The sequence below is a fragment of the Micromesistius poutassou genome (genome assembly GCF_964030765.1).
Source record: "Micromesistius poutassou genome assembly, chromosome: 6".
Lineage (NCBI taxonomy): Eukaryota > Metazoa > Chordata > Actinopteri > Gadiformes > Gadidae > Micromesistius > Micromesistius poutassou.
This window is the reverse complement of record NC_140276.1, coordinates 4636545-4648649: the sequence shown is the minus strand read 5'-3', so window position 1 is coordinate 4648649 and position 12105 is coordinate 4636545. Positions and strand designations below refer to the sequence as shown.

The window sequence follows — 12105 nt, the reverse complement described above, 5'->3', positions numbered from 1 at the left end:
CACCACTCTTTCTTCTCTCTGCTGTTCCCATGGCTGGCTTTAATTTTAACACTGCAGTCTACAAAACAAATCCTTAGGCTTTGTACTGTAGTGCTTTATTTTGAAGCCACCAATTTAACCACAGAAACCACAGGTCCCGTCACCGCACTGACATGACCTTAGCATGAAGGAAATGACAGTTTCAACATCATCGTAAACATTGAATATCTTTAATCTCCCTCTGTGGGAAAGGGCAGATTTGGATTGAAAGCAATTCAACCTATTTACAAAATAAAACAAACATCTGGTTTACACGACCTGCCATGCTTATATAAATACAGTCACTTGTTGTTTATCACTGAACTTGTTGACACAAAGATTTCCTCTCAACATGTTAACAGACGCATGACGTTCTTATTCCGATAAAACCATAACTTAATTATAAAATGTGTTGTTTTCAAGATGGGGTTTTAATGTTTGTACGAACTTGTAATGCTTCCACAAATGTGAAAACAAATTCTATCAGAAAAAAATGGGTACTGATGATATCAAATATAAAAAATTTCTACAAAAACAGGCGTGGATTTTCCAGATCCCATACAGCCAAATACAAATATGTTGCTATGGTCAAATATTAACTTGAAATGAAAGTGATCTGAGATATATATATATATATAAAGTTATTGTATATTTCCATATTTTATGAAAATTATGCAACCATTTATGTTTTATTTATATATATACATATAAATATAATGTATTTGAATTTGAATTCAACTATGTTCCTGTGTGATCTCAGGGGTTTTCCAACGTGAGCTTGGACAAGGTCTTTGCTGGTGGCGCCAACATCTCTGGGTTCCAGATCATCAACCCTGAGAATCCGATTGTGCAGCAGTTTATGCAACGCTGGGATCGCCTGGATGAAAGAGAATTCCCAGAAGCCAGCAGCACGCCTCTGAAGGTAGCCTGGAGAGCTAGGATGCGTGCGCGTCTAGCGCCAGCATTGGTTTTCTTCTAGACTTCAAACACTCTCTCTCCCTCTCTCTCGTTCTCTCTCTCTCTCTCTCGCTCTCTCGCTCTCTCTCTCTCTTGCGCTGTCTTTTCAACTCCTCCTCTCATACACTTTCTACCCCATTGGCTCTTCATCTCTTCCTTCCCTTTTGTTTTCGTTGTCCTCTTGGCATCCCCTTCCCCCGCAAGAGTAATCAATATATTGACAGGGAGTCCAAAGCGAGGTTATACCTCAGCCTCAATTTACATCTAATTAAACAATGACCAAGGAAGAAATTGATTTGGAATGACATTCAATTAGATTTTGTCATGGTGTGGTGGTTAACAAACAGCTTGGGCTATACTGGCTGCAAAGGTCAAGTTTGTTAAGTTTGTCGGTAAGGTAAGTTTGTCGGTACGTAGGGTTATCAGCAGACTTAAAACTACAAAACGGTTTAAAATCAGACTCTTACTCTTACTTTTCTGTTAAATCACACATAGTCCATAGCAATTAAACACCAATTACCGCAGCGATATACAATGGTTGGTCCATTAATTGGATTCCAGAATTAAAACAACTGAATCGACCAAAGAGTTTGAATCCCATTTGTGCAAGTGTTTAGATCCATCGTGCACAGTGGTTAGATCCATCAACAACAAATCATTTGTTCTTCTTTCAACTTCATCCCTAATAAAACACATGGAAACAGTATTCCTACATGTGATTGTGAGGAGCAAATGGTGAACATACAGAGACTTTGCATATGCAACTATCGTCTCGCTTGACTACTCCCTGGTACAAACAGACACATGTAATGCTCTTCACCTTATCATGTGTTACCCTACAAGGACAAAACGTAAGTTAATACATCAACCATTGTTGCACAACAACATTTACCAAGCATTGAATTGCACTTCCCCCATCGCCAACCCACCGACTTCGCTCTGTACTTTGAGCCATTCCCTTGTTTTCCCAATTTCCGTCATGCAACGGGATTGACCAAAACAAATAAATTTAATTAACACAGCCTGACACTTGCCTGAAGATTGTTGCGCGGTTTGACACGTGTGCTAAACGACTCATTTGTGCGCTGCGTAAGATGTGTTTCAACACCTGAATCGCTTCACTCAGCTAACCCGTGACTCAGTACAGCTGCTGAGGGGACGGGCGTCGTAATCCCTCTCTGTTTTATCCGCAGTACACGTCTGCTCTGACCCACGACGCCATCCTGGTGATCGCCGAGGCCTTCCGCTATCTGCGGCGGCAGCGCGTGGACGTGTCTCGCCGCGGCAGCGCCGGGGACTGCCTGGCCAACCCCGCCGTGCCCTGGAGCCAGGGCATTGACATAGAGAGAGCCCTGAAGACGGTAAGGAGAGAGAGAGAGAGAGAGAGAGAGAGAGAGAGAGAGAGAGAGAGAGAGAGAGAGAGAGAGAGAGAGAGAGAGAACTGAAAACGGTAGGGGAGAGAGAGAAAGAGAGAGAGCATTGAAAATGTTAGGAGAGAGAGATATAGAGAGACCGGAACACAGGAGGGAGATAGAGAGAGGGGCTGCCCTGAAAACTGTGGGGGAGAGAGAGAAAGAGAGAGAGAGCTTTGAAAATGGTAGGGTAGTGAGAGAGAGAGAGAGAGAGAGAGAGAGAGAGAGAGAGAGAGAGAGAGAGAGAGAGAGAGAGAGAGAGAGAAAGTGACTGCCCTGAAAAAAATTGGGGAAGAGAGAGCCTGAAAATGTAAGGGGCGAGGGAGAGAGAAAGATCCCTGAAAACGGTAGAGTAGGGAGAAGGAGAGCAAGAGAGAGAGGCCTAAAAAGGGTAAGGGGAGAGAGAGAACTAAAAACGGTCGGGAAGAGAGAGACAAAAAGAATGGGACCTGGTCATGGCAACAGTGAGAGAAAGAGGGCAAGAGGAATCGAGAGGGAAATAGAAAGCAAGAGAGTATAATATTGTATATTAAGAAAAGGGAAGAAATTAAGAGAAAATGAAACTGTATTGCACTGGTGAAATGTTGTGTACGCTGCAATATACTCATCCCTCATAAGCCCAATGTGATTACAAGAATACATCAAACATTCAGCCCTTATCCAGCCCATCCGTCTGCTAACAATCTGCACGCTCTGCAGGTGCTTGGCCACCAGTAGCACGGCTACGATAATACCATCCTAATACCAGGATGGCTTTCAACCACTGTTAACACATTTCACCTCCCGCTGGCCCAATTTCCCCACATGACAGGTTCAAGTGCAAGGCATGACTGGGAACATCCAGTTTGACAACTACGGCCGGAGAACCAACTTCACCATCGACGTCTATGAGATGAAAATCGGTGGGCCCAGAAAGGTAAGTGAGATTGTCAAGCTATATCTCCACTATACATTTATATTTACGATATTGGCCAGAATGTAAAGATAATCCATGTTATCCTTTGTTTATTCTAACTCCCCGCTGTATTTTTTTGCCTCATAAGCCAAAAACAAGTAACATCTGTCAAACATCTAGCTGTCAGACATCAAGGTCCAGAGCATAACTCTCACGTGCCAGGGCCGTGACATATGGCTGCACCCTTCCACCTACATGTACTGCATTATGGGATGGCTCACTTTGAAATCCTCTCCATTAAGATTGATCAGCCCATCTGTCAGAGCAGCGTTGGCAATGAATGCTTCACCAATGGGGTTTTTGGCACGTCAAACTTTCCCTGTGAGATTTCCTGACAACCGTCTAATCGAATTGCTTCGAGGTGTCACTATGTGTGTGCGTACATGAAACAAAACTTCACTGCTGCCCTGCTGCTATTGGAGGAGAAAGGAACGGGGTAAAACAGCAGATAAAAACACAAACACCCTGGCAGTGTTTCAGTGAGGGTTCGGCCAGGCCTGGCTAGACGAGAGCAGAGAGGTGTCAATAGGTAGCCGCGGCATAAGCCATTAAGATGATGTGTGCCAAGCATCGTGGCTCACATCAGTCACCCAGTGCCAGCAGATCTGAACAGCCTCCCATCAAAAGAGTTAGGTGTGACTAGTTATGGTCCGGCGCACTCCATAAAGAGAGATATTAATTTCATTCCTTTTATTCCTTCCTTGGTGACAGTAATTGCCGTTCAAATAGCCAATTACTGTAAAGGCGATCCAAGAATTCTCCTGGCTCTTCTTCACAAAGGTGATTCCCAGCGGTACGCTCACATCATAACTAGTACCATGTGATGACCTCTGCTTTTTCCTTTCACAACCTCATCCAAGAAGATGAGCTCGCTTCCCGGCTCCCTCTCTCGTTAGCCTGCGCAAGAGTGCTGGGCCCTGGAGTCTGAACTTGACGTATGGTTCTGCTGCCTGCTCGCCAGGCTTCTACGGGCCCATACTTCACAAATTAGCATCACGCGGCGGGGCCCTCAAAGCCTTCCCTTCCCCAGACAGCCAAACAAAGAGATCAAGGAGAGGGATGGATGGATGGTGGGATGAAGTCAAGAGAGGGAGGTAGAGAGGGAGGGGGGAAAATGAGGTCAGGGAAAAGGGAGAGTACGGGACCACGAACAGGGCCGGGCAGTAGTTAGTCAGGACCCGGAGCCCCCCTAGTCACCCTGCTGACAGTTAGAAGATGAAGGTTCCAGGCTGGACTGTCAACAGTGATGTATGGCTTGATATATGTCCCAGCTGCTCCCGGCCAGATCAGCCTGGCCTCCGCGGTGGTGCACTCTGACTCTGCGTGGCGGAGGCCCCGCCGCAGCGGTGGCACTGGCGTACCGTTGTCAAAACAGCACTGATGCATCGCGGCGGTCAACAGTGTAACGCCCTTCTTAATCTCATGCTACAGAGTAGAAGCGTGTCCTCAACGTGGCTGTTTGCAGCCGAGCCGCGACCCCCTGAAGTGTGAGGAAAACTCACTGTTCGCTTAGCGCCCCCTTTCGTCAGCCCTGACGGGGATACACCTGAATCTCCCCAGACTTTCAAAGATCCCAGGAAATGCCTACCAGATGTGAAGGGCACATGCGAGCCAGCAACGTTTAGAGTGTTGGCAGCCACACACGCAACACGTTTCATCGTCAGCCAGACCATCCATTATGTCAGATGGGCAAACAAACACTTGACATTGGTTTGAATTAAGCATCTGCATCGCAGAATACAAAGTAAGTGCAGTGGCAGGAACCTGGCGATGCAGCCGGGGGAGGCAGTGGCATGTTGATGATCAATTATTAAGTGTGTGTGCAGTTCACAGGCCGGAATATAAATTATTTATCATGAAAAAAGCCGGCGTGCTGAAGGTGTGGAGCGGTGCTTGATGCTCCGCCGTTGCTGCGTGGGGAGGATACTCCTATCGTGCATAATCCCGCCGATGCACTTCACAGCTGCAGCCTCGTCGAGGTCCGTCGGCATAGTGAACCACTCACTCACATCCGCAGTGTCTGACGTGATCACCATGCTAATTCAATGCTGGGTTTACGATAGCTATATGGTCCGGTGGTATCACCTCATATGGCTCGGGCTTCTGTTGTTTTTCTTTGTTGTTTTTTATATTCCAGTCAGCTGCTGCTGCTGCTCTCAGTCTGACACCGGGGCAGAAGCAACATGCCCCTGGGAAATCTTGGGTTCCATTAATGACCACCACCCCCCCCCCTCCCACTCCCACCATCACCCCTCCTCCCCTGCATCATAAGTCTAGCGCCCCCGCCATCTCTAAGAAATGCTGAGATAATGTCTCTGGTCTCTCACTTGTAGGGTGATGGAGGAGGTGGAGATGGAGTCGGTGGCTGCATGGCCATAACCACCATTTTATGTTTCTCTCTTTCTCTCTCTCTCTCTCTCTCTCTCTCTCTCTCTCTATATCTCTTTTTTCAGATCGGATACTGGAACGAATACGAGCGCTTTGTAAATATTATGGACCAGCAGGTCACCAACGAGTCCTCCTCTGTGGAAAACCGAACGATTGTGGTCACTACTATTATGGTACACTTTCCATGCAGTTTTAAGTGTTCCCAACTTTCTGCCGCTCAGTGTCACGGGTGTCGATTCTGACGAGTCGACACATTCTGTCCTGGGTTGAGCAGAACCACATCTTTTTTGTGTTTGCTTTCCATCCACTCACTACATGTTGAAACAGTCGATCACGCGAATGAGTGTTTCAACTGTATCCGTGTGGGTGCCAAAGCATTTTGATTTTCCATACTTCAGTGGCCTGTCGTAGCAGTGACATCACAATAATGGTATAAAAAATATATATCGTGGTTGACTCCATCAATTTCAAAACACATACAAACGCATACGTAAGTAGACCTATCTCTCATCAAGTAAATGTGCTTTGACACTTGGGATAGACTGGCCGTCAAATGACTAGCGGGTAACACAGCAATGGTTTCACAAGCTGGGCAAAGCAAAATAAGTCATAGTGGAGGAGTGGGGCGCTTTTCCCGTTATTTCCCCTCCAATCTATTTTGCATTGCTCCCGAGATTGATCTGTGTTGAGTAATATCCTCCATTCACTATCCGAGGAGAAGCATGTCATACCTTACTGACAATCTCCGGCTGGGGTATTGTCATAGGAGGACGGCGGATACAGCATCTTTCCATGTAAACAATCGAATCAAATGTAAATGAAAGAAAAAAAAACGCCTCCTACACAGTCCCAGTGCATCATCATTCCCCGAAGGGAACGAGGTGTTTGTTGTGGAGCGTAGGGAAACACTTAACATATGGGTTAGGAATACAGCGAGGACCTAAACATGTGTTAACGCCAGAGAGAAAAAAGAAAACAAAGAAAGGGAAAACTCTCATTGGAGCCATGGTGCGAGGGATATGTTCAACACAGAACAAACAAACCATTGCTCCCCACTTGCACCGTATTTGCGTGTGGCTGTAATGACAATGCATTCTCTCGAAGGGAAGCCCCCTTTTGTCTTTTAATGATCATGTGCTAAGAGAAAAAAGGGAAAAGACACCGCGCCAGTGTTTTGACAAGGAGAGGGAAAATAGCATGTTCCTATTCTCCTGATGTATTTATTGGAATATATTTATAGTATTTGTGTTGGGTAATTATTTTTTTTGCTTTTTGGGGTAAGCAAACAATGGCTTTATTTCATTTCTTTTAGTTGGTCGTTTTTTTCTTATTGTTTTCTGGAATGCAACAGCCTTTTTTTTTTTTCCTCGGCGGCGCATTGGTGCAATGTGCTTGGATGTGTCCAGATACTATGGGGCTCTCTCTGATCCCGCTCCTGTCACTGGCATTTACTTATGAACCCATCCACATTCCCATGACCATCCCCACCCTAAGCTAACCACACCCTGCCTACCTGATCCCCTAGTCCCATTAGAACACATTCTGGCCTGGCTCCTTCCCCACGCTAGTAAAAAAAAAATATATGTATAGTATGTATATATGTATGTCCTTCCCCCCCACCCCCCCCACCTCTTCCCCCGCCCCCCCCCCCTCCCCCACGCCCCCCACTCCCCTTACCCTCCTTTATCCCTTTCCAACTCAAACCTGTGATCCCCGTGGGCTAAAAAAAAAAGATAAAGCGAAAACAGGGGTTGTAGAGGGGTGTCTGCCTGCTGTCACAGCTTGGTGAAACAGTGTGACCACCTGACGGTTCTGCTGATATCCGTACATGCACACGTGCATGTGTGGCACATCAGCTATGCATGCATGACCGCATGGATGTGATTTCAGAGCGTGTGTGTGTGTGTGTGAGTGTGTGTGTGAGTGTGTGTCATGTGTGTGTGTGTGTGTGTGTGTGTGTGTGTGTTTATGTGGTTGGGATGATGTTTTTTGTGGTGGTTTGTGCTTGCAGGGCCTGCTCCTCGCATGTGTGTGTGCAAAGACGCATCTAGTATGTTGAACGTGTGGCCTATAGGAATGCAAAAATAATGTCTCATCTACTGCAACAGCACATGCGTGAAATAAACCAGCTTGTGTTTGAATCTACAGGAAGCGCCTTATGTGATGTACAAGAAAAATCATTTGCATCTGGAGGGCAATGACAGATATGAAGGCTACTGCGTTGATTTAGCATCTGAGATTGCCAAACATGTTGGAATTAAGTACAAACTGTCTATAGTAATGGATGGGAAGTACGGAGCCCGCGACCCTGAGACTAAGACGTGGAACGGGATGGTGGGCGAACTGGTCTACGGGGTGAGTACTGGGGGAGACTCGCCTTCACTGATTACATGACAGTTTGCAAGGAACTTCAACATGAGAGGAGATCTCATTTTTCTTGTCTTAAGGTCATCACCAACTCCAGTTTTGAAACTCATCAGCTCATCAGCCCAAAGTTCAAAGCACTCGCTCTGTCTTAGGTAGTTCAGCTGTGAGTGATGTTTAGACAAACCCCGAAAAAAAAAAGCATCGGGGGAGTTGGTGATCTTCTTGAGACGGAGAAAATGAAATAATTTCTCAGTGCTGTTTGTTGCAATAAATCTCTCTTGCTTAGTCTATCTCGCCGCACTCCAAACAAAGGTAGGTGTGCAGAGCGAATATGACCATATGGCAAACATACTGTAATCACTTTGATGAACAAACGATCGTATGCCTTTGAAGTGATTGTGTAATTATGTCCATTGTTTGATGTGTATGATGGATATGCAGCATTGTAAAAATCACAGCTGAGAAAGTCTGCTTTAAAATCAACAGCTGAATGGTGGTTGTGGTTTGGAAAGAATAAGTTCCATATGTGTGGCGCTCCATAAAGGTTGGGCGTTCACATTAGCAGAGGGCCATGCTGTGTTTTACATCTGACAGAGAGAGAGAGAGAGCAAGAGGGAGAGACAGAGAGGGAGGGAGAGAGAGAGAGGGGGGGGGGAGAGAGAGAGAGAGAGCAGGAGAAGGTTCAGGCTGTTGCAACACCTCAAGCTTTCCAAGATGATCCCCCCCACCATTCTCCATGGCCACAATAGTTGAGCAGAGGCCAAATACAAAATGCATGAGGGCTTAGCCTTTCTCATCTGTTCAATTTCCCCAACAATCAGCCAGAGAGATTGCTTGGTCTGATGTGCTATCGCAACCAAATTATCCCTGGAATGGGAAAAGTCCTCTCCCAGCAGACGGAAAAGAGAAGGGAAAAAAATAGTTCTGCCTATCAAGTTGCTTATTTCCTAGGAGTCTCGTTTTTATGGCTGGTAAGCTGGGGACTAATGACTCTATACGATTTGACCTTTTGACCGGTAAATTAATTTGATTTTAGTTGTCTTTTTAAAGGTTAGGCCTTAGGCTGTTTTTTATTGTGTTGTTTCCCTCATCATTGATTGAATAGTACCTGAGTCCGTGCAGGGGTCCAAATGGGGACAGAGCTTTTACATGGTTACGTTGACATGGCTAAGAGAAATCGTCCTGTTTATTAGCTCTTTATTTGGCTGTTGCTCCCGGTTTGACCTTGTATGAAATACATGATTGTGGTGTTGTTCTCACCCCAGCCTAGAGTACCATGTAGAAAGTACTTCATGCATCACTGCCTGGAGGGCAGTCAGGATTTTTCTTTTTTTCATTAATCACACACACAGCCACAGAGTCACAAAGTCACTAAGAGAGGCTACTCATAAGTTGTTTTTAGTTTTGTTTGCCACATAAATTAATTGTGATGTGTTTGTGAAAAGCACTAGTGGCTCCATTTGTGTAAGTGTGTTGTGTAAGTGTTACATGACATGAGCAAGGGAGCAAAGGCAAGAGGAAAATAACTTAATTTACGTAAAATATAAGGAAAAGCTGTTTGGCTAATAGCTTGCAATTTGCAAATGCTATTTAGCGTTAGCTTTTATTGTTATTTTCGCTTTTTATGTTGTGGATAAACTAACATTCTATATTTTAGAAATTTTTCTTAAAATGCGAGACGCTGGCTTGTTAGGGAATAGCTTAAAGATGATAGTGTGTAGGCTGCAAGCATTTTTGAGGCAACTGAGCTGACACAAGACATCAATTCAGGAATTGAACACTAAATAGCTTATTCTGCCCTATTTTACTGTTTGGGATCCGCTGACCATATGAGAATTTGATGTGTGTTTGTGGTGGTCCCTAAAATCTACTCCTATTGAGCCTTTTACGTTCTTCCAGCTCATCCACAAGTTCAAGCTTGTTCAAGCCAAAAAAAAACATTTTAAGGAGATATTGAGGAGTCGATTCCTGGTATTTCTAATGTTTCATATTGAATATTAACTCTGATAGAAGCATCCTGCCTTTGGTCACATAACCACAAGCAAATTGGAACTGATGTATTCAATTGCGACACCAAAATCCATCTGCTTTGTTGGATGGCCTCTTACCGTCTCCAAATGTGATTGGACTTTAAAACTCCCTCAAGCTTATTCTCTTCTTTGTCATTCCTTGGTGTGGACAGAATCCTTCTTATCACACACCTAGGTTAATGTATTTAATTTGTATGTGCTCTGGCTACAAGATGAACCTCATTGGGCACATTAAGAGAGAGTATATAACATGAGTATATGCAGTACTTTTCCATTCTAAGAAGCAAACGTGAATGTACCTTTTGTAGAAGTTTAATACGGGTTGTAAATCCCCTTTTAACTGCAGGGATAACAAGCATCCACTACCATTAATTTGCTGTTATGGACTTGCCACAGTCTTAATGTTCTTCAACTAGCTCTTAGTAGGTCATTGCTACACTTCCTAGAACAGAACAAACTAATTAGCAGCCCTGCAACTTAAGTATATTTAGCATTGTAGAGTTCCAAAAGGTACTACCACACTACATACATCTATGTTCAAAGTTTAATCCTTGTTCTTGTTCCAAATTGCTAGGTCTGCAGCACCAGTCATTTGTACTTTATTATAGCCTAGGTCTCAATGTTGTCAAACTAACACTTGTTGTTGTGCGTATGCCTGTTTCCAGAGGGCCGATATAGCTGTCGCGCCTCTCACCATAACACTGGTCCGAGAGGAGGTGATAGACTTTTCCAAGCCCTTTATGAGCTTGGGCATCTCCATTATGATAAAGAAGCCACAAAAGTCCAAGCCCGGCGTGTTCTCCTTCCTGGATCCCCTGGCCTATGAGATCTGGATGTGTATAGTGTTTGCCTATATCGGTGTGAGCGTGGTTCTGTTCCTGGTCAGTCGCTTCAGCCCATACGAATGGAACCTCGAAGAGCAGGATGAGACCAAAGACCCCCAGACGCCACCTGACCCGCCAAACGACTTTGGCATCTTCAACTCTCTTTGGTTCTCTCTGGGCGCCTTCATGCAGCAGGGCTGTGACATCTCACCAAGGTAGGTGCCCCGCTGCGCGTGCTAGAGGGGAACATGGGACTTTTTTGGGTGATTTTTTTTTTGGGTCATCAAATGTAGAGTATAATATGGGTTATTTCTATCATATCCACATTCTTTAGACAGCATGTGCATTTATTTTATATCGCTCAAATGATATGCTTACTTTGATCCTTCACTCTTTCCATTTTTATTTCCTTCAGGCTTTTTTTTTTTTGTCATTTTCACACTTTACGTTTGAAAGGGTTTGGGAATTGGTTTACTGAAATTGCCATGACCAAAATGGTTAAATCAATATCTTCATATGGCTACGGGCTGTGCTGGTTCCTTAACTTCGAACCCAGGTGGTTCTAAATTGGAATGAAAGGTCATTCTTGAGTGCATTTAGCGCCCCATGGCCATATGCTTTGTTCTTTATGGCTTCACAAAGCGTTTCTGATGAATGATGCAATGGTTCTATTACAGAGCTAGTGGTAGGCCCTAGCAGTTAATAGCCATGGCATATTATGTGTGACTATTTCCAATCCTATTTTTATTTGCCTCTTGTCTCTGTTTTTTCTCTTGACATCCTTCTATCAGGTCTCTGTCTGGGCGTATTGTGGGTGGTGTGTGGTGGTTCTTCACCCTCATCATCATCTCATCCTACACAGCCAATCTGGCTGCTTTCCTCACTGTGGAGAGGATGGTGTCTCCTATTGAAAGCGCGGAGGATCTCGCCAAGCAAACAGAGATCGCATATGGAACTCTTGACTCAGGCTCAACAAAGGAGTTCTTTAGGGTGAGTACAGGGGGCCAAAGGCGACTTCGATTGCACTCCATTACTTAATAATGCATTAAAGAAGCACTGGGACAGAGTCTTTGAAAGGAGTCTTACTGGAATGATGGAAAATAAATTAGCATGGCCTGGTGGGAGACTTCAACCTTGCACTAAGCAGGCACCAT

At 44.8% G+C, this 12105-nt stretch overlaps 1 protein-coding gene across 2 annotated transcripts in view; it reads left to right on the top strand.

The window, feature by feature from the left end:
• The window catches only part of LOC311345522 (glutamate receptor 3), a gene marked incomplete at both ends in the record, with an annotated part of 83177 nt that overhangs the window by 57941 nt on the left and 13131 nt on the right, over window positions 1-12105 (top strand). For both annotated transcript variants that reach the window (XM_084469942.1, XM_084469941.1), the window contains 7 exons: window positions 779-940; window positions 2169-2336; window positions 3199-3303; window positions 5796-5903; window positions 7879-8085; window positions 10793-11166; window positions 11743-11941. In XM_084469942.1, the coding sequence (XP_084326068.1) occupies window positions 779-940; window positions 2169-2336; window positions 3199-3303; window positions 5796-5903; window positions 7879-8085; window positions 10793-11166; window positions 11743-11941 (1323 nt within the window). The remainder of the gene's footprint in view (window positions 1-778; window positions 941-2168; window positions 2337-3198; window positions 3304-5795; window positions 5904-7878; window positions 8086-10792; window positions 11167-11742; window positions 11942-12105) is intronic.